The sequence below is a fragment of the Rhinoderma darwinii genome, chromosome 4 (assembly GCF_050947455.1).
Source record: "Rhinoderma darwinii isolate aRhiDar2 chromosome 4, aRhiDar2.hap1, whole genome shotgun sequence".
Classification (NCBI taxonomy): domain Eukaryota; kingdom Metazoa; phylum Chordata; class Amphibia; order Anura; family Rhinodermatidae; genus Rhinoderma; species Rhinoderma darwinii.
The window spans coordinates 31,712,445-31,735,800 of NC_134690.1; the positions used below are offsets into that span (position 1 = coordinate 31,712,445).

General features: G+C 46.2%; 1 protein-coding gene across 4 annotated transcripts; it reads left to right on the plus strand.

Moving 5' to 3' along the window:
• Window positions 1-5,862: 5,862 nt before the first annotated feature.
• Window positions 5,863-20,544, plus strand: MRPL19 (mitochondrial ribosomal protein L19). 4 transcript variants are annotated; one of them, XM_075863843.1, is made up of 6 exons: window positions 5,863-5,966; window positions 11,430-11,538; window positions 12,714-12,832; window positions 14,958-15,092; window positions 16,143-16,321; window positions 20,241-20,544. In XM_075863843.1, the coding sequence occupies exons 1-6, from the start codon at window positions 5,921-5,923 to the stop codon at window positions 20,475-20,477; spliced, it is 825 nt and encodes a 274-aa protein (XP_075719958.1). In that variant the 5' UTR covers window positions 5,863-5,920; the 3' UTR covers window positions 20,478-20,544. The 4 variants fall into 4 exon arrangements, with proteins under 4 accessions (XP_075719958.1, XP_075719959.1, XP_075719956.1 ...); XM_075863844.1 differs by lacking the exon at window positions 5,863-5,966 and adding an exon at window positions 6,060-6,093; XM_075863841.1 differs by lacking the exon at window positions 5,863-5,966 and adding an exon at window positions 6,965-7,034.
• The last annotated feature ends 2,812 nt before the right edge of the window (window positions 20,545-23,356 follow it).

The following is a 23,356-nucleotide window of genomic DNA, read 5'->3' on the forward strand; positions in this document are numbered from 1 at the left end:
TAACAACTCGCATTTTTCGCATCGTTTTTTACGCCCGTTTTTTAATCTGTTTTTTAAAGACGCGTAAAATAAAGGCTCGTGGGAACAGAACATCGTAATTCCCATTGAAAGCAATGAGCAGATGTTTGTAGGCGTATTAGGTGCGTTTTTTCATGCGTAATTTGATGCGTAAAACGCCCGAATTACGTCTGAAAACACTGCGTGTGAACATACCCTCAGGGCTTAGGCCTCAAGCAAACATCCGTGGCCATTTATACATCCGCAAATCACAGATCCGCAAAACACGGACTGCACACAGATGGCTTCCGTGTGCGGTCCGTAGTTTTGATGGACCAATGAAAAGAACGGCCACACGGTTCTGCAAGAAAAACGTAAGTGTGCGCGGCCCCATAGAAATGAATGGGTCATTGTGTTATCTATTAAAAAAACTGATAGCACATTAAGGCTAGATTCACACGAACGTGTCCGTTTTGCATCCGCAAAAAACGCATCATTTTTCCTGCATTAGGCTATGTTCACACAGAGTTTTTTGCAGGAGGAAAATTCCTCCTGCAAAAACTGCTCCAGACGGTTTTTGCACAGTGGTTTGACAAAAACTCGTCAAAACACTCGTCGAGGCGTTTTTTTCCTCTTTCTGACTCATTGAAATGGGGTTTTGGAGGCGGAAACCGCCTCAAGATGGGTTATGTCGCTTCTTTTTACCGCAACGCGTTTTTTTTACTCGCGGTAAAAAAACTCGTCCAACTTCCATTGAAATCAATGGGAGGCATTTTCGGGCGGTTTTTGAGGAGTTTTGCGGCACGGTTTCCGCGTCAAAAAACTCGTCAAAAAAACTCAGTGTGAACAGGGCCTTACAGTTCCGTGTGCCATCAGTTTTTAATGTCGATGTTGGTGCACATTTTTTTATTTATTTTTTCCTCTGCATTTCTTTAGCAACTGGTGCGTGAATCATGGACAGTGCACAGGTGACGTCCGTGTGCTGTCCGTGATTTTCACGCATCCATTAACTTAAAAAACCGCAAAAACTTACCAGAATAGGACACGCAGTGAGTTTTACGCAACAGAAACCCGCTGCGTGAAAAACAACGCATGTCCGAATAGCCCCATTGAGTTGCATGGGTCCGGGTGCTGTCCGTTGTTTTCACGCACAGCACGCGGATGTATACAACGTTCGTGTGAATCAGGCCTGATTAAGAAAATAACTGAGGTGCTCGAGGCCACATTCACACGACCGTTAAAAAGTGATCACCTGTTAGTATTTCATGGCCATTTTGCATCAGTGTCTCCATATTTTCATCCATTTCCAGTCCGTCTGTCCGATTTTCATGGCCGTTAAAAAAACTGATGGATTTAATTTGTCAGGGTTTTTTTTTTGTCCAAATCCCCTGAAAACATGACAGTGTCCATGTATATAGAGCTACAAGGTCCCTGTAGATAGTGTCCACATAGATAATGCCAGTGCCAACATAGTGCCAGTGCCCACATAGTGCCACAGTGCCCACTGTAGATAGTGACACAGTCCCTTGAAGATAGCGCCACACGACAGCCCCCGTATATAGCGCCGTCATACACCCTTCCCTGTAGATATCGCCAGACACCCTCACCTGTAGATATCGCCTGACACCCTCCCCTGTAGATATCGCCAGACACCCTCCCCTGTAGATAGCGCCAGACACCCTCCCCTGTAGATAGCGCCAGACACCCTCCCCTGTAGATAGCGCCAGACACCCTCCCCTGTAGATAGCGCCGTCAGACACCCTCCCCTGTAGATAGCGCCACCAGACACCCTCCCCTGTAGATAGCGCCGCCAGACACCCTCCCTTGTAGATAGCGCCAGACACCCTCCCCTGTAGATAGCGCCAGACACCCTCCCCTGTAGAAAGCGCCAGACACCCTCCCCTGTAGAAATCGCCAGACACACTCCCCTGTAGATATCGCCAGACACCCTCCCCTGTAGATAGCGCCGCCAGACACCCTCCCATGTAGATAGCGCCGCCAGACACCCTCCCCTGTAGATAGCGCCGCCAGACACCCTCACCTGTAGATAGCGCCGCCAGACACCCTCCCCTGTAGAAAGCGCCAGACACCCTCACCTGTAGATAGCGCCAGACACCCTCCCCTGTAGATAGCGCCAGACACCCTCCCCTGTAGATAGCGCCGTCAGACACCCTCCCCTGTAGATAGCGCCACCAGACACCCTCCCCTGTAGATAGCGCCGCCAGACACCCTCCCTTGTAGATAGCGCCAGACACCCTCCCCTGTAGATAGCGCCAGACACCCTCCCCTGTAGAAAGCGCCAGACACCCTCCCCTGTAGAAATCGCCAGACACACTCCCCTGTAGATATCGCCAGACATCCTCCCCTGTAGATAGCGCCGCCAGACACCCTCCCATGTAGATAGCGCCGCCAGACACCCTCCCCTGTAGATAGCGCCGCCAGACACCCTCACCTGTAGATAGCGCCGCCAGACACCCTCCCCTGTAGAAAGCGCCAGACACCCTCACCTGTAGATAGCGCCAGACACCCTCCCCTGTAGATATCGCCAGACACCCTCCCCTGTAGATAGCACCGCCAGACACCCTCCCCTGTAGATAGCACCGCCAGACACCCTCTCCTGTAGATAGCACCGCCAGACACCCTCCCCTGTAGATAGCACCGCCAGACATCCTCCCCTGTAGATAGCGCCAGACACCCCCCCTGTAGATATCACCAGACACCCTCCCCTGTAGATAGCGCCAGACACCCTCCCCTGTAGATATCGCCAGACACCCTCCCCTGTAGATATCGCCAGACACCCTCCCCTGTAGATATCGCCAGACACCCTCCCCTGTAGATAGCGCCAGACACCCTCCCCTGTAGATAGCGCCAGGCACCCTCCCCTGTAGATAGCGCCAGACACCCTCCCCTGTAGATAGCGCCAGACACCCTCCCCTGTAGATATCGGCAGACACCCCCCCCTGTAGATAGCGCCAGACACCCTCCCCTGTAGAAAGCGCCAGACACCCTCCCCTGTAGAAATCGCCAGACACACTCCCCTGTAGATATCGCCAGACATCCTCCCCTGTAGATAGCGCCGCCAGACACCCTCCCATGTAGATAGCGCCGCCAGACACCCTCCCCTGTAGATAGCGCCGCCAGACACCCTCACCTGTAGATAGCGCCGCCAGACACCCTCCCCTGTAGAAAGCGCCAGACACCCTCACCTGTAGATAGCGCCAGACACCCTCCCCTGTAGATAGCGCCAGACACCCTCCCCTGTAGATAGCGCCGTCAGACACCCTCCCCTGTAGATAGCGCCACCAGACACCCTCCCCTGTAGATAGCGCCGCCAGACACCCTCCCTTGTAGATAGCGCCAGACACCCTCCCCTGTAGATAGCGCCAGACACCCTCCCCTGTAGAAAGCGCCAGACACCCTCCCCTGTAGAAATCGCCAGACACACTCCCCTGTAGATATCGCCAGACATCCTCCCCTGTAGATAGCGCCGCCAGACACCCTCCCATGTAGATAGCGCCGCCAGACACCCTCCCCTGTAGATAGCGCCGCCAGACACCCTCACCTGTAGATAGCGCCGCCAGACACCCTCCCCTGTAGAAAGCGCCAGACACCCTCACCTGTAGATAGCGCCAGACACCCTCCCCTGTAGATATCGCCAGACACCCTCCCCTGTAGATAGCACCGCCAGACACCCTCCCCTGTAGATAGCACCGCCAGACACCCTCTCCTGTAGATAGCACCGCCAGACACCCTCCCCTGTAGATAGCACCGCCAGACATCCTCCCCTGTAGATAGCGCCAGACACCCCCCCTGTAGATATCACCAGACACCCTCCCCTGTAGATAGCGCCAGACACCCTCCCCTGTAGATATCGCCAGACACCCTCCCCTGTAGATATCGCCAGACACCCTCCCCTGTAGATAGCGCCAGACACCCTCCCCTGTAGATAGCGCCAGACACCCTCCCCTGTAGATAGCGCCAGACACCCTCCCCTGTAGATAGCGCCAGACACCCTCCCCTGTAGATATCGGCAGACACCCCCCCCTGTAGATAGCGCCAGACACCCTCCCCTGTAGAAAGCGCCAGACACCCTCCCCTGTAGAAATCGCCAGACACACTCCCCTGTAGATATCGCCAGACATCCTCCCCTGTAGATAGCGCCGCCAGACACCCTCCCATGTAGATAGCGCCGCCAGACACCCTCCCCTGTAGATAGCGCCGCCAGACACCCTCACCTGTAGATAGCGCCGCCAGACACCCTCCCCTGTAGAAAGCGCCAGACACCCTCACCTGTAGATAGCGCCGCCAGACATCCTCCCCTGTAGATAGCGCCAGACACCCCCCCTGTAGATATCACCAGACACCCTCCCCTGTAGATAGCGCCAGACACCCTCCCCTGTAGATATCGCCAGACACCCTCCCCTGTAGATATCGCCAGACACCCTCCCCTGTAGATAGCGCCAGACACCCTCCCCTGTAGATAGCGCCAGACACCCTCCCCTGTAGATAGCGCCAGACACCCTCCCCTGTAGATAGCGCCAGACACCCTCCCCTGTAGATATCGGCAGACACCCCCCCCCTGTAGATATCGCCGCCAGACACCCTCCCTTGTAGATAGCGCCAGACACCCTCCCCTGTAGATAGCGCCAGACACCCTCCCCTGTAGATATCGGCAGACACCCCCCCCCTGTAGATAGCGCCAGACACACCCCTGTAGATAGCGCCAGACACCCTCCCCTGTAGATATCGCCAGACACCCTCCCCTGTAGATATCGCCAGACACCCTCCCCTGTAGATAGCGCCAGACACCCTCCCCTGTAGATAGCGCCAGACACCCACCCCTGTAGATGGCGCCAGACACCCGCCCCTTTAGATGGCGCCAGGCACCCGCCCCTGTAGATAGCGCCAGACACCTCCCCTTCTCCTCCATTGGGGCTCCCTCGAGGACCGGAATCCCCAGCCAGAGTGTTGCCAACGCGTAAAACTAAACAGCCATTTCAGAATCTGCCTCAAAAATCCAAAAGGAAATTTGTGAGGCACTTTTTTTCTGCTTGACAAAAAAGGTGGTGTGCACATACCCTAAGAGGGTAGGTCAGCATGAGTCATTTTTTGTAACAGTTTTTCCTGTAATCGTGGCAAAAAACATCCGAAACTGCCTCGCGGAATAAAAGAACGGAGTGTTCTTTCTTGCTGCGGTTCCATCTCTGACCTTCCATCCCATTGAAATCAATGAGAGGCAGAGAAAGCGTTTTTCGTGGCGTTTTTTGCCTGCGACCTTCAAAAACCACGTCAAGTGCAGGCAGGTCAAAATCTGCGCACAGTAGATGGCGCAGGAGCTGCTCTGTAATATACAGCTGCAACGGCCAGGATCGGAGATAACGTTTAACCCCTTAGATGCCATGGTCAATGGCGACCGTAGCATGTTAGTGGCTACAGAGGGAGGAGGCTATTGGTGCCCGGTGACAAGATTATATGGCTACGTCGACGGAAAAATGAAAAATAAATCGCTCTCAATATGCAGTGATATAAAAAAAAAATGCAAAAATTATTTACACTACAATCTACAACTTTTTACTGTAAAAGATTATGAAATAAAACAAATGCAAGTGACAATGAAAGTGTCACCCATGGCAACCGATCAGAGCGATCTCCTTGGTTGCTGCGGTAATACGTCCAATTTATTTTGCACTGTTTCTTAAATAAGCACAGACCAAAATATTTCTCCTGACCTTATACACACATAATAATGATATTAATGATATTATACATAAATAAGATAGGGCATGTCCTCATGGACGTCACATGCTGTACATTACATTTATCGCTTCGCTTATCTGACCTTTTTGATCACTGTGGCTCCCCGTAGTGCCCGCCACGGTGCTTACTGCGCATGTCCTCTGGCTGACAGTCGCATGGGATAAACATGGCGGCGTGCGGGAGGTCATTGCTCCTTGCTCGGTACCGGACAGGTGAGCGTGGGGGTAGATATAAACCCCCTCCCTGCAGTGCAGTTACTGAGCGGGATCCAGCGCAACACGACATATATATATTGTGTATATGTTATATGATACTGGGTCATGTTATATGCACTTATTAGTATGGATTTGACGTTGATTTTTATACATTATTCATTGCTTATTTAGTGCTTGGTATATGTAACACTATAATATACGTATACTTACTGACTGTTTCCATCAGGGAGAATCATTAAAGGGCCAGTCCACCTAGGAGAGAACCTCCTTTTGTTGCCCGTAGCAACCAATCAGAGCTCAGCATTAATTTTTTTTTCAGAGCAGTTTAACCCCTTAAGGGGATGAGAACACACAGAGTGGCTGAAAACACAAATGGCCACATGATTTTGGCGGCGTTACATAGTTTTACAGGCTGAATCATGCAGCCATTGTCACCCGTTTTGGCGTGGTCTCGGCAGTGTGCGGAGGCCGCGCTGTTTGTTCCCACACTCCGTTTTTTCTTTTTTTTGCAGGGCGAACTGTAGAGATTATTGGCATATCATTTGGGGTACATACGACTTTATCACATTTTATTTGATCGGCAAGGTGACAAAAAAAAACAGCAATTCTGGCATCTTTTTTTATTTTCTAAATACTTCGGTATTGCAGTTGCTATTGACTGCGGCATCTAAGTGGTTAAACGTCCAGGATCACCGTTCTCTGATCCCACCATTAGAGCGAGGTGTTGGCTGTAATATAAAGCTGAAACCTGCAGTGTCCGGAGCGGCCTCCGCCTCTGCGCCTGCTCCGTACTTCTTATCCGTCGTGGCGTACAGTTACATCAGGATTGGTTAACGGGTCAAAGTGATCGTCTGGTTTCAGCAAATGAATGTTATTATTTTGGCTAATTAAGTTATACAATTTTCCAATATACTTTCTGTATTCTTCAGGGTTTTTTGTTTAAGATCTCTGCTTGCTGTTATTCAGTTGGAACACTCAGTGTTTACTTTCAGGGAATTCTGTCCATGATCATGTGGTCACACGCAGGTGCTGGGATCGTTACGTGGTCATGTGGAGGACGCGCAGGTGCTGGGATCTTTAGGGCACGGCCACAAGGAGCGGCCCTGACACCGTCGCAACGCGGCCAACAACCGCACTGGCGCTGTGTAGGAGCGGCTGACAAATACCTCGTTAAGGGGTATTCCGGTTACATTCGCACTGCCGATCATTCTGTATGGGAGCGCCGGAGATGGCCGAGTGCAGTGTTCCACTTTTTCCGGCGCTGTCATAGAGAATGAATAGGAGGTAAGTTGTTGTAATTTGCAAAATCGTGCGGCCATAAAGGGTGTATTAATTCATGGCCGCACGATTTTGCAGATAAAGGGACGGTTTACACGCGCTAACATGCGGCCACTAACAGGCTGTTTGACAGCCGCAACGAACATGGTGCCGGCGCGGTTGTTAGCTGCGTTGCGACCGTGTCAGGGCCGCTCCGTGTGGCCTTAGGGTATGTTGACACGCAGTGTTTCCAGGCGTATTTCGGGGGGTTTACGACTCGAAAAAATGCCTTAAAAACGGAAGTTGAACGCCTATAAACATCTGCCTATTGAAATCAATGAGAAAAAGTGCTTAGTTCATACGGGGCGTCTTTACGCCGCTGTTATAAAAAAATGGAGCGTAAAAAGAAGGAGCTTGTCACTTCTTGAGGCATTTGTTTTGGGCTGATTTTACATTGAACACTATTGAAAACGCCTCAAAAGAAGCTCCGTATTTTCAGCTGTATTTTGAGTTTGTGTGTGCACATACCCTTTCCCTTACGTGGTCGTGTGGTGGACGCGCAGGTGCTGGGATCGTTACAGTATGTGTATCAGAGCTGTGTCTTCTGACGATCCCAGCACCTGTGTCCATCACATGACCATGTAACGATCCCAGCACCTGTGTCCATCACATGACCATGTAACGATCCCAGCACCTGTGTGTCCATCACATGACCGTGTAACGATCCCAGCACCTGTGTGTCCATCACATGACCATGTAACGATCCCAGCACCTGTTTCCATCACATGACCATGGACATCATTTTATCCACTGGAAGTAAACCACAAGCAGAGATCTTGAAAACCATGAGGAATTAATACAGAAAGTATGTTGTAAAATTGTATAACTGTGGATTATACAGAAAAATAACATACATTTTCTAAAACAGGACAACCCCTTTAAAGAGGCTCTGTCACCAGATTTTGCAACCCCTATCTGCTATTGCAGCAGATCGGCGCTGCAATGTAGATTACAGTAACGTTTTTATTTTTTAAAAACGAGCATTTTTGGCCAAGTTATGACCATTTTCGTATTTATGCAAATGAGGCTTGCAAAAGTCCAAGTGGGCGTGTTGAAAAGTAAAAGTCCAAGTGGGCGTGTATTATGTGCGTACATCGGGGCGTTTTTAATACTTTTACTAGCTGGGCGTTCTGATGAGAAGTATCATCCACTTCTTTTCAGAACGCCCAGCTTGTGACAGTGCAGATCTGTGACGTCACTCACAGGTCCTGCATCGTGTCGGCCACATCGGCACCAGAGGCTACAGATGATTCTGCAGCAGCATCGGCGTTTGCAGGTAACTGTAGCCTCTGGTGCCGACACGATGCAGGACCTGTGAGTGACGTCACAGATCTGCACTGCCAGAAGCTGGGTGTTCTGAAGAGAAGTGGATGATACTTCTCATCAGAACGCCCAGCTAGTAAAAGTAGTAAACACGCCCTGATGTACGCACATAATACACGCCCAGTTGTACTTTTGCAAGCCTCATTTGCATAAATACAAAAATGGTCATAACTTGGCCAAAAATGCTCGTTTTTAAAAAATAAAAACGTTACTGTAATCTACATTGCAGCGCCGATCTGCTGCAATAGCAGATAGGGGTTGCACAATCTGGTGACAGAGCCTCTTTAAGAAAGGAAAGTTGAGCTCTGATTGGTTGCTTTATAGAGGGGAGGATGACCTCTCTGACGTCCTAATATGACATATAGCCAGGTGTTGTCTATAGTGGTAGCTCACCAAGCACTAGGGGTCAGAAGGAAGGGAGTAACACATGACTGTGGGATGACACTTTGCAGGGTTGGTTTGCAATCTGTAACCATGGAGACACAAAGGTCTGCAGAGTAGCTGCATACATATACAATATTGTAGTCTACGACACTATTCTATGCAATGAAGAAAAAATACAGTGATGTGCACTGAGCCTCGAGTCACATTTTGGACTGGCTGATATGTATTTATCTCATGTGCGTTATTGTGGACGCTCCTCATAAATTGTGGTATAGATAGAACCTGTCTATATGGAGCAGGGACATCGTTTCCTTCATTACGATCTACATACAACAAGCAGGACAGTAAACTTCCTTGGGTTCTGTCTGCACCACAACACATTGTTTACCATGTCATCGCTCCGGAAAACTGACGCTGTATTTTATGTTGATAAATGTGCCCCAGAGCCTCTATGGTGTCGTATACAACTGTGTGTCGTGCGGAGGTGTACGTGTCTGCCATTGACATTCATTGTTAAAAAACAAAACCAACAAAGCGCAGCGGTCAACTAAGAAAATATATAGAAGTTGTTAAACATGGTGTGAACAGAGCTTAAAGGGATTTTGATGAAATTCTTCACACATTCTAAGGCTCTGTTCACATCGGCGTCCTGGTTTCGGATTTAGCTCCTTCCCGACCACCCACTGTCTTTTGACGTCACTGCAGATGAAGCTGACGAGCGCTCGTGTGAGCGCTCGTCCTCTAAGCAGGAGCGCTCGTCCTCTAAGCCGTCCTCTAAGGAGCGCTCGTCCTCTAAGCTGTAACTAACAGCTCCTGATCTTAGAGCAGCCTCCTGAACACAGCTGGGGTCGGCAAACATTCGGACCCCAGCTGTTTAACCCTTTGATTACCGCGGTCCGTGACCGCGGCATGATCAAAGGGAATTCCCCTCTTTGATCGCATCACCGAGATTCCAGTGATGCGATCAAACACCGGGGAATCCCTCTGCAGTCAGCCATGGGGACCTACAAAGGACCCCAGGGCTGTCTGTTCAGTTTGCCTGCTGTTCGGGCACACTATGTGCTGCCCGATCAGCAGCCTGTGCCATAGTGACACAGTGTAATGTATTAGCATACAGGAGTATGCTAATACATTGCAAGTAAAAAAAAAAAAAAATTACAAATAAAGTTTCCCTTGCTGGGATTAAAAAAAAAAAAAAGTAACAAAACAAATAAATAAATTAAAAAAAAAGTCCCAAAAAGAGTCTTTTTTTTGCATTAAATAAATTTTATTGCCCCCACACTAAATAAAAACAAAAAACCTATGCATATTAGGTATCTACACGACCGTAATAACCTGAAGAATTAATCTAATGGGTTATTTAGTGTGAAACGTGAACGGGATAAAAACAAACCAAAAAAACTATTCAGAGAATCGCTTTTTCCTATATTCACGGCGTGAAAATTTTTTTTTTTTACCCCCAAACTGTGGGGAAAAAAATATACTATTTCTCTCGCATAAAACTAGGCCTCATACAGCCACGTCAATGAAACAATAAAAAAGTTATGGCTGCTGAAACGCAGAGAGGCAAAAACTGAAAAATTGAGCTGGTCTTTAAGGTCTTTTCAGGCCCGGTCATTAAGGGGTTAAGCTGTCTTTTTGTTACAAGGACGGCCATTCATTTGAATGGCCACCATGTAATAAATACTACATTTCACCTGTAGTGGACGCTAAAGCGCAAATGTCTCGCTGAATGCAGCAGTCCCCGCGTATCCCGGGCGATCAGCTGATCAGCCGAGGGTCCACATTCTGAAAAGGGTGGTCACTGATGAAACAACCCCTAAGGAACTGTCTGTTCTCCTGACATGTCTATTTTAGTAAATAATTGTATTCACCATAAATAACAATTCTGCAGCATGTTTTTTAGAACTATGTGCTGTTCCTCTTTTATTCCTCCTAGAAATTGTATTAATTTGACAACTGTGTGTTACTATTCTCGTTGTCAAAAGGGCGTGTCCCACCTCAGTCACTCTGTCACCACTGATTGGACAGTGTCAGTCTGTGTAAGGACACACCCCCAACTAGTAACACACAGTTGTCAATTGATTCATACATTTCTAGGAGGTATAACAGAGGAATGAGACAAGGTAGAGTTCTAACAAAATGTGTTCTAGAATTCTCAGTTCATGGGGAATTGAATTCTTTACTAAAACAGACGTGTCAGGAGAGGTGATCGGTCTTCTTGTAGCCTACAGCTATTGGATGACTTCATGGGCGGCCTAGTCGTCACCCCAATAGATACTGATCGCAGAGAACAAAAGAATGAGATCTAGACATACAGTGCAAAAAATGCTTTGGTAACTGTTCAGATGATAATTTCTGTTCGTGGTCATCTCCTTCGTTTCTCTGTTAAAATGGGCTGAATCCTCAATCCGATTTTTTTTTTTCTCCTTACAGGAATTTTGACCCCTGCCAGACTCCTTAGCGATGGAGAGCCCACAACTTTCAAGCCGCCTGCTAAGCCAATAATTCTAGATCAGAAAATGTTACAAGCATCTCAGAAAAGGTGAGGTATACAGAATGTAGCGTCTTATACGTATGGCGCTGATCTATTGACACGTTATGGGGTTTACTATGTTTGTATAGGACAAAAACATTCATCAAAATTAGTGCCGGGAAAAGTGAAGTAGTTGCTCCAAGCAGCCAATCCGATTCCACCTTTCATTTTTCAGTGGCCCTTTGGAAAATGAAAGAAGAATCCTGATTGGTTGCCATGGGCAACGACTCGGCTTTTCCTTTGCACCAGTTTTTTAAAGCTCTCCCCCAATTTTCTACCCGTAACCTGCACATCTGAACATATCCTTGCAGTCGGCATCAGTTTAGTCTCCAGTAGACCCCAGTGGTTTCTAACCTGCCGCTCTCCATGCTGGGAGTTGTAGTTTCATAACAGCTGGAGAGCCACAGGGTGGAAACCTTTTCTATATCATTTTTCTTGCATAGAAAAGTTGCAAACGGCACAAAAGTCACAATTTGCTGGTTTCCGACACTTTTCTACAAATTAAAATTGACTATAATTTACGCTCTTAACTGAAGTCCATCATTGCGGAAATCAAAGCCGGCCCGCAGCTGGCGTAGATCTCACTTTCTGGCGCACACGGACTTAGACGTGCCTAATTTAATAAGGCCCTGTTCACACGGCGTGTATTTGATGTCAATTTTGGCGCGTTTTACATCCTGAAATATGCATCAAAAAACGCTTGATTTAAGCTTCCCATTTAAATCAATGGGAAAGCACGCAGTTAGTACATACAGCGCAATATTTTTAACGCAAGCATAATTCAAAACACGTAGTGTAAAAAAAACAAGAACAAACGTCAGGTCAATTCTTTGACGCGTAAAACGCTCCGAAAACGCAACTAAAATGTCCACATATTCAATGGCAGTCCTGAATGTGCAGCCAAAAAATGGCCAATAAGCGCGCATAAAAAAACACATGGAAAATGCGTAAAAAACGCCTGTATTTTAAAAAGCGCTTCATAAGAAATGTGTATTTGACACCTTTACACATCGTTTTATTTATTTTTAGCGCCATGTGAACATGCCCTAAGAGGCATGCACGTCGTAATATATAGAAAGGTGGGGTGATATGTGATACGGCATCTGGGAAATAGCCGTTCATATGATCTCTGAACATTCCCCTCTTTTAATATTTTCTTTCCCCTTTCATTCTCTTCCACGCAGGTTTTTGAGCCCAGAATTTATACCCCCGCGTTGCCGGAAAATCCCCCTGAAGTTTTATATGGAAAGACAAGACATGATCGAGAGGAGAAGAGTCCTGAATATTCCCGAGTTCTACGTAGGTGCGGGAAATGATCGCTAGATCCCTCTGTTTCAGATTGTGAGCGCTGCGGTTAGTGAGGGTGAAGTCTTATGGCAGGGGGTGCTGGTTTTACCGGATTGTGCCAAAACATGGCAATGTGCCTAATGACATCTATGCCCGGTGCTTCTGTGGACTGGGCTTTAGCGGAGGCGAGTGCGTATTTTTATTAGGGCATGAACAAAAGAGGTGGGGAGGTGACAACACCAAGATCCAGTATTGTCACCCAAATTGTAAACTCTTACTGATAATGGGCACTTATACTAGTCCTCCTCAATGAATTAGAATATCATCAAAAAGTTCATTTATTTCAGTAATTCAATTCAAAAAGTGAAACTCATATTCTATAGATTCATTACACACAGAGGGATCTATTTCCAGCATTGTTTTTTTTCTTTTAATGTTAATGATTATGGGAACAGTTCATGAAAACCCAAAATTTAGTCTTTCCGAAAATTAGAATATTGGGTGAAAGTTAAAGATTGTAGACTCATGGTGTGACACTCTAATCAGCGAATCAACACAAAACACCTGCAAAGGTTCCCTGTCTTTGCAAGGACTGGTCTGCTGCTCAGTGTCCAAAGTCCTGTTTTCGGATGAACGTAAATTTTGCATTTCATTTGGAGATCTCGGTCCCAGAGTCTGGAGGAAGAGTGGAGAGGCGTCAATCCAAGTGTCTTGTGGTCCAGTGTGAAGTTTCCACAGTCAGTGATGGTTTGGGGGCCGTGTCATCTGCTGGTGTTGGTCCACTGTGTTATATCAAGTCCAGAGTCAGCGCAGCGTCTACCAGGACATTTCCCAGCACTTCATGCTTCCCTCTGCTGACAGCTTTATGGAGATGCGGATTTCATTTTCCAGCAGGACTTGGCACCTGCCCACACTTCCAAAAGTACCAATACCTGGTGTAATAACCGCAGTATCACTGCGCCTGATTGGCCAGCAAACTCGCCCGGCCTAAACCCCATAGAGAATCTACCGGGTATCGTCAAGAGGAAGATGAGACACCAGACCCAACAATGCCGACGAGCTGAAGATCACTATCAAAGCAACCTGGGCTTCCATAACACCTCAGCAGTGTCACAGGCTGATCGCCACCATGCCACGCCGCATTGATAACACCCCAGCAGTGCCACAGGCTGATCGCCTCCATGCCACGCCGCATTGATAACACCTCAGCAGTGTCACAGGCTGATCGCCTCCATGCCACGCCGCATTGATAACACCTCAGCAGTGCCACAGGCTGATCGCCTCCATGCCACGCCGCATTGATAACACCTCAGCAGTGCCACAGGCTGATCACCTCCATGCCACGCCGCATTGATAACACCTCAGCAGTGCCACAGGCTGATCACCTCCATGCCACGCCGCATTGATAACACCTCAGCAGTGCCACAGGCTGATCACCTCCATGCCACGCCGCATTGATAACACCTCAGCAGTGCCACAGGCTGATCGCCCCCATGCCACGCTGCATTGATAACACCTCAGCAGTGCCCCAGGCTGATCACCTCCATGCCACGCTGCATTGATAACACCTCAGCAGTGCCACAGGCTGATCTCCTCCATGCCACACCGCATTGATGCAGTAATTCATGCAGAAGGAGCCCCGACCAAGTATTGAGGGCATATACTGTACTTACTTCTCAGTTGGCCAACATTTCGGTATTAAAAAATCTATTTTGAAGTTGGCCTTATATAATATTCTAATCTTCTGAGATACTACATTTTGGGTTTTCATGAACTGTTCCCATAATCATCAACATTAGAAGAAAAAACAATGCTGGGAATAGATCCCTCTGTGTGTAATGAATCTATATAATGTATGAGTTTCACTTGTTAAATTGAATTACTGAAATAAATTCACTTTTTGATGATATTGTAATTCATTGGGAAGGACTAGTATGTCTTGTTAGCACTGCCGGTCTCCACTACCAGAGAGAGCAAGGAAAGTGGCAGCCGGGATCCATTGCTGGGTTGTATTTTTTATTTTATTTTTTTCAATTGTGAAGTTGTGGCCACTTTCTCAGAGTTGTTTTCTAATAAATACAACATTTAGAGGATGTTCATGATAATGATATTCACTTCTATCTTTTGCTTTCACCCCTCAGGCAGCATTGTTGCTGTTACAGTGGCAAATCCTCATGCAAGCGGAAAGCACAGCAAATTTGTAGGAATTTGCATCGACAGATCCGGACACGGCCTGGGAGCCACATGTTTGCTGCGAAATGTGATAGACGGACAAGGTTGGTATTGAAAACTTTTTGTATGTTCTTAAGAACCAAATGAGCGGAAACAGTCATAATGCAGGTGCTGGGAACACTGGGTAAATCTGAGCAGGATACGGCACTGTTAACAGTGGCGTTTGTCCTTTTTGCAGAAAAACATAGGCAGGCGTTTCTGTTAAGGAGCCCCAATGGTTTTCAATGGGACAATTAGGAGTTCGTTCCATTAGGTCTTTGTCTCTTTATCCTGGGCTACATGGAGACTTTCTGTAGCGCTACTTATTGACTTTAACCATTGATTGGCCGCTGCAGTCCACAAGACTGCATACAAGTCAATGTTTGCTTGTGGGCTGCAGCTGTCAATCAATAGTTAACGGCTATGTAAACTTTGAAAGGCAATTTTTTTTTTTTATAAAATAGTCCGTGTGATTAGTGCAACTTTCGAAATAGTTTTTCTTAAAAATTCTTTGTACTTTTTTTTTTTTTTGCTCTAGCAGGACCAACCGATACTGAACCAGTCAGGTCCGGGGGACTGACAGATTCAAGTTATAGGGACAGATACAGCTATTCTGTATACAGAACAGCTGTTTCTCAAAAAGTTGAAATAATTGTATTAAAAACTATTTAGAAAGTTGCGCTAAACACACCGATTGACCTTCTTATTAAAAAAAAATAAGACAGCGAGCTGACATTTCTTTATTTTATACCTTTGGTGCAATGGCACGAGTCTGTTTCCTGCCACTGTGATCTTTCCAATAGGGTCACACCTCCTGTCACTTCATCTTGTGCTGGGGGCAGGGGCAGCAGGCTTCGTAATATCCTCACAGGACAGGATTATAATAAGGCCTCATACACACAACTGTGGTTTTTTCATATCCGCAATGTGGGGGATAGCACACGGACCCATTCATTTCTATGGAGCCATCACGTGACCGTGATATTGACTGATCCGTATGGGTGTCATGAACCCGGGACAATTTTTTTTTTTTGTTGTGGTCCGTGAATACTGGTCACTTTCTAATAAAACCACATATACCTCCATCCTCACAGAACTAACTCCTCTCTCTGTAGGTGTGGAAATAAGGTACGAGTTGTACAACCCCCTTATCCAAGACATCGCAGTGTTAAAGCTGGAAAAGAGAGTGGATGACATGCTGCTCTACCTGCGCGATGCACTCCCTGAATACAGCACTTTTGATGTTAATATGAAGCCCGTCCTTTGCTTCGACCCACAAGTCCCTGTGAACAAGGTGAGTAACCGGCTGGTGTAAAATATGCAGGACTCAGATACTGAAGAGCTATGAGGCTTTACATATTCCTGGAAATGTTCTTCCTATTATCGCTTATAAACATCCAATAAAACAGTGCCCCTAGTGGTAAAATGTAACTCAGACTTCACAGCCAGGCATATCAGGGAGGGATCAGATACCTCTCCTTAGTCCAGCACATTACACTGGTCGTGACCTGTGTATAAGGTACTCTGCTAGGACTGCATGATTTTAGGGACCGGTTCCCATTAATTGTGAGCAAAGTTTAACATGTTGCATAAATACTGTGGTGTTCCCGCAACGTATTCATTGCGGGAAAAACCGCCGCATAATACAGTAGCAGCAGAGTGGAGGAGATTAGAACAATCTCATCCACACTCTGCTTAAATAATGAGCCAAAAAAAACCACTTAAATTGACGTGCGGTGCAGTTTTTTTTTAATCCGCAGCAGGTCAATTGCATGCGTAATCGCTGTGTTTTTTTTTTTTTTTTATTGCGAGTTTTCCCCATTGAATTCAATGGGGAGATAAAACCTGCAACAAATAGCAGATGTCGCGATTTGCGACGGAAAAGCTGCGATTCCGCTGCAAAAAATTAAACTCTGGGGAAAAAAAAATAATCTTATCCGTACCCAGAATTCTGTCCTGCTTCATCCAGCCCGGCCTCCTGGGACAATGCTTCATCCCATGTGACCGCTACAGGCTGCAGCCGTCACATGGGATAAAATGTCAAGACAATAGGCCAAGCTGCTGGACGTCAGAGGGTACTTGCCCTCGTCCTGCAGCTCTGTTTATGGTCTTGACATTTTATTCCGTGCTTGTGTGTGTGTGTGTGTGTGTGTGTGTGTGTGTGTGTGTGTGTGTGTGTGTGTGTGTGTGTGTATATATATATATATGTATGTGTGTGTGTGTGTGTGTGTGTGTGTGTGTGTTTTAACGTACAGTCTTCCGCAGCGGACATGCCCTCCAAAAAAACTGCACCACAATTTGGTTCGTTTTTTTGGCTGGAATTCCCTGCGGTGCACGGGACGTATACAACGTGTGCCTTTTACGCTGCGTATCCGCGTGTCCTTTATGGACATCTCGTAGATGCCCTTTTCTTAAAGGCTATGTAAAACCTGTCAAGGGCACTTTTTTTACTTCAATAAACAGGTCAATCAGTGTGTTTGGTGTAACTCTACAATTAGTTTTTATTAAGAATTAGTTTTACTTTTTGAGATACAGCGGCTGAGTATACTTTATATAGAGCAGCTGTATGTTGCGCTAAATCCTGCTCCTGTCAGGTCAGTAGGACTGACTGGTTCAGTGTCAGCGGGTCCTGCGTGTCTCTTAGATGTGACCCGCTGACCTGACAGGAGCAGGATTTAGCACAACATACAGCTGCTCTATATAAAGTATACTCAGCCGCTGTATCTCAAAAAGTAAAACGAATATATATATTTTTTTAAACTAGTTTTATTGAACAATAAACACAATACAATTAGTCTATCAATAGAGAAATAATGGCATCACATCATGCGTACATATATTGAATAAAACACAATAAAGAGATAAGAAACTGAGAATCTGACCCCACCGGAAACAATACTCAATCTGCACAACCTAAATCAGGAGGTTACAAGGAAATATAATACATATTGTATGGAAAAACTTAGTAGAATATAGTTTAAAGTGCAGCTAAATGTTCAACAAACTTCTGACGTGACATGTCAGAAGTTTGTATTGGTGGGGGTCCGAGCACTGAGACCCCCACCAATCGCTAGAATGAAGCAGCTGAAGTTCTCGTGTTAGCGCTCAGCCGCTTCGTGTCTGTTTGGCTTTTTCCAGAAAGTCGCAGTATCGGAGTTCGGGCTCATAGACTTTCTATTGAGTCCGTACACCGAGACATTTATTTCCGGAAAAAGCCGAACAGACACGAATCAGCTGAGCGCACACACGAGAACTTCAGCTGCTTCATTCTAGCGATTGGTGGGGGTCTCAGTGCTCGGACCCCCACCAATCCAAACTTCTGACATGTCACTATGACATGTCAGAAGTTTGTAGAACTTTTAGCTGCACTTTAACTGAACTTCCGCACACGTAAGTTTCGTACTTAACAACATATCACATCCCGAGCATCAAGCAGAGCACTATATATAGGACACGAAAGCAGCAACACACTTCATGAAACAGTCATGTACAGCAACGGGACCCCTCCCACACTCAAACACTGGCCACTTCAGCAATCCTGAAGCTGAGAGGAGAGGCCCGCTCTCCATGATCTCGGAGGCAATAGGGCCAGAGAAGAGGAAGTCCAAACATCCCGGATCCTCTGGAATTTGTGGGGAGAGCCTCTGAGTATATACCGTGTTCTCATATGGAATGGTCACGTTTATCAATTGTATCCATTGGGCACAGGTAGGAGGTCTATCTCCCATCCATCTGATCGCAATAGCTTTTCGAGCAAAAATAATGACTCCCTAAGAGCCTGGTATAATGTAACCATATTGACTCATCTAATAGACTTCTGGCATATGGCGTGGGACTGCTCATATATTAAGTCATTCTGGGGGGGGATGTAATATCGAAGTGGTCATCTCTTCTGGGGATCCCGGTGACTTTCTAATAGAAGACAAACCTCAGGGGTGAAAGTCTCCGGGATCCCCAGAAGAGATGACCACTTCGATATTACATCCCCCCCAGAATGACTTAATATATGAGCAGCCCATGCCATATGCCAGAAGTCAGCCTGTGGTTCCGAACACCTGACATCTAGTCTGTGGGAGTCTTCCCATTTTATGGAGACACGTTGGGGGGGGGTCAAGTAGCATAAATGTATATAGTTGAGTCCTACGATTGTTAATTGCAGGAGATACAGAAAGCAGAGACACCAGTGCCTCCTCCCAGTCCCCCACAGATAAACCAGATAAGGGATCACCATCTAGTCTCAGAGACCAACTGTGTAGAGTCCAAATTGTGTCCCAAAAGATAAGTGTATAATGCGGATATGATGCCCCTAGGGCCTTGTCACAAATATGTAGATCATGGGATAGTCAGACATTGGGCATGATATACCTGGAAATGGGCTTCGGAGAGCGGGCCTTAATTGTAATTATCTGTAAAATGATGAGTGTGGGTAAAGCAAATTTTTAATAAAAACTATTTATAAAGTTGCACCAAACACACTGAGTGACCTGTTTATTTAAGAAAAAAGGGTCTTCAAAGGTGCACAACTTCTAAGTTTCAATTGTCTCATATAAGTGCCATTTTAATTACCCTTGCAGGAATTGCATGGTAAATTATCATCTGCCCAGTACTTTTCCCTGGCTGATACCAGCTGATCCTGAAGGGGGGGGGGGGGGTCCAGCAATTGGACCCCTGTAATTCAACTCATCATTGTGAGACATTTATTAGGAAAAGGATTCTCCAAACTGCACAGGAAATGAACCTACTGCTGTATATTCGGGAGTTGATACTTCAGCAATTCGTTACTATACACAGGCAAGCATGAAGCTGGCCATACGCCTGAGAGAGATGTCGGGCGAACAATCAGCCGTCCGCTATTACTCTAGACTCCTCCCCCCATCATACAAATGTGCGCTTGGCTCGGCTGAGCGTGCTTGTGTTTCCAACAGGGAGAAGTGAGAAAACTGCTGCTGGACTTCTCTGGATGTGGCTTATCAATTTGCATAAAAAAAAATTAAACGTGGCCGACCCTGGTCTCCCTAGAGTCAGAACGAGACCACAACCATTAGATGGTCGGCCAGTCCTGCTGGCATATATGTAATGTGCATGGACCGCCTGGAAGCTGCAGGGAACTGGAATGATCGGATACTACGAGTATGGCGAGAATTGATGTTTGGACTATTCGCTAATATTTGTAGGTTCAGTAACAAGTTCTTTCCTGTCTCCCCCCACACAAGATGCAGGTGAAGATGAAGCCGCGACCTTGGTCTAAACGTTGGGAACAGCAAAAACACAACGTTAAAGGGATTAACTTTGATTACTATCTTCTGGAGAAGCACGTGCTGAGAGCAAAGAAGTCTGCCAAGCCTTGGCTGAAGTTTGACATGTTAAAGGAGTACGATACCAGCAAAATCGAGAAGGAGATATTCGAGGAAGTCAACCAAAAACTAACTCTGTCCAGTGCCAGCGCGTGAAGAAGGGAACAGCGCAACACAACGTGCAGATTATTTGGATCATGTGAATAAATGGTTCATACAGATATTGTTGGTGCCGGTGACTGGATGCAGAGTTGTTCTTGTTGTCATTTTAAAAGTGACAGTTCTCCAAATCCGGAGAGATCATTCATCTAGTGTTCTCCAGATCCAGCAGGTCACCAGACAGCGGAAAAGGCTTTATGTAAATAATAATTAAGGGAAAACCCCTTTATCGCCTATCCATAGGATAGGTGATAAATATCTGATGGGTGGGGGTTTAGACTGCTGGGACTCCCACCGATTACGAGAACGGGCTTATGGGAGCCCCATAGGAATGAAGCGATAGAGCGGTGGCTGAGCGTTCACACTAAAGATTTCTAATGGGCTGCCGAAAGATAGCATTTGGCAGCCCCATAGAAATGGATGGAGTGGTGGCTGAGCGTGCGCATTACCGCTCCATTTCTATGGGACTCCCAGGAACGGCACGGTAAGCCCGTTCTCGTGATCGGTGGGAGTCCCAGCAGTCTGTCAACACCCCACCGATCAGATATTTATCCTGTGTATAGGCGATTATGGGGAAAGCACTTTATCGTAAAATGTACGGTTCTGCAACTTTCTATTATATATTTCAATCCCTCACAATCCACTGCGATCTGAAATTTTGCCTGCACTGATACATTCTAGCAAACTATCAGGACGAGAGAGATTGGCGCTCTTAATGTATTCCGCTCACAGCAGATTGCCTAGACTGAATACAACTGCAGCATGAATGACAGATCTTTAGAGAAACACTCCAGCTAATTTTTTTCTTGCACAAATGCTAAATTACCAGCAATATTCCAGCAGTGTCATTTGTTTCCTCTCATCGCAGTTGCATCTATACATTTTGGGCCCCTTCATTACGGGAAGTTGTCATGTGGTCAGTCTGGCCACAATAGGCTGCGCTCTTGTGTGGGCAGGTCGTCCCTCTCCCCTGTGTAGATTACATCACCAATCAAATCCTCCCCACCCAGCTACCACCTCCTGGTTCCTCTGTATGTGTCGTCGTCCCATATATATATATATATATATATATATATATATATATATATATATATATATATCTCTCTCTGAAGAGCTGATTTCTACCCTATCTAAGGGAGGCGGACTGCAGTGATATAACAGCGGAGTCCATAACATGGTTGGCTGCAAGAAAGAACATAGAGAGATATCCTCCAGCTCACCTGACACACTCCGGTGTGTCGTAGATAGCGCCCGGATCCTCGTGTCGGCACACGGATAACAACAGGAGACAAGGAACAAAGGTAGGATCCAGCGCTGGGTAGCGTTAGCGTCAGAATCCTGACACTTCTGACTCTTTTCTGTGAGATTCCGGCAAGTGAAACCAAATCTCGTTGAGCTCCGTGATCTCACGAGATTTCGTATCCGTTGCTGGAATCTCACAAAAAAGAGTCAGAAGTGTCAGGATTCTGAGTACACATGACGTCCAGGCTGGATGGTCATGTGTATTCATTATCAGGACACTAGTAATGTTAGGGCTTGTGTATGAGGCTGCACATAGTGATATAACTATATCGCTAGTGCAGTGTAAATGAATGGAGAGGAGTGCATGATGCCGATTGGTCAGCGTCATGCACTCCTCTGTACAACGCCCACTTGGTCGAAAGTAAAAGTACGCCCACTTGGGCATTAAGAAAGATCATTAGCATAAACCAAAATCGCTCCTAACGTTGTGAAAATAGATCGTTTTTTTAAATAAAAAGCATTACTGTCACCTACATTACAGCGCCCATCTCCTTATGTAGGAGACAGGGCACTTATAATGTGGTGACAGAGTCTCTTTAAACTTGAATCTTCAACTATTAATAGACTTGCGGTCTATGAAAGACCTTATTTTAGAAAGCCAATAAATTAAAAAGGGATAGAGAAGATTACTCCCTCAATACATCAGGAGATTGGAGAACTGATACTGAACATCAAACAGGTTTTTATTAATGACAAGACAGGATTTAACTCTACTAATGTAAATATTAATGAGCGTGCTCCATTTAATCCTGAGGTCCAGCCTAAGAACTTCTCTACTTACAGTAGATTTTTCAAAAATAGTTCTAAACAGACACCAACACCACATCGACCATCAAGGAGTAAGTAAATCACTTGTAATTAAACCTAATACCTCATCTGTTCCTGTATCAACCCACATTGTACCTGATCATTCCTTTTCCCCAGCATTAGCCCCCATAGGAAACGCTCATTCACCTCCAATGCATGGAATTCATGGTATACCCATGAATGCATTTAAATCCTCCGAATTAGAGGCACATCATTCACGATTACCTTTTTCAGCAGATCTTACTTCCATTCCAAGACCACCTACACCACTCTTTAACGATTCAATAGATTTACAACAGGATATTTCCTATATTACAATTATCCACACACAACAGTCTGGAATCGCTTGAGTCATCTCCTTCTAATCATCCCCCATCCATGGATATTTTAATTAACAGTAGCTGTAATCCCCAACACACATCTGTACAATGCGGGCTACCGTAAATCTCCATTCTGATTTCCCTACATCCTCTTTGGATAATACATATGCCAGTGTCTCTTTTATAGGTCTCCCTTCCCAGTTCACCATGCCCCCAATCACGCCCACAGTCAAAAGCAACGATCTTTTAATACCTTATATTTTGAGCCCAAAAGCTCAAAGTATAACCAGCTGTTTCCCAAAGATCCAGAAACTGTGAACAAAATGAAAACTAGATATAGAGGAAGGAGAGCGAAAGTGCAACAAAAGAGCCAACGCAGCTAAACATGAAGAAACACAGAATCAAACCATAAAATTGTTCAATTTATCAACTTATGTTTTGAATGGC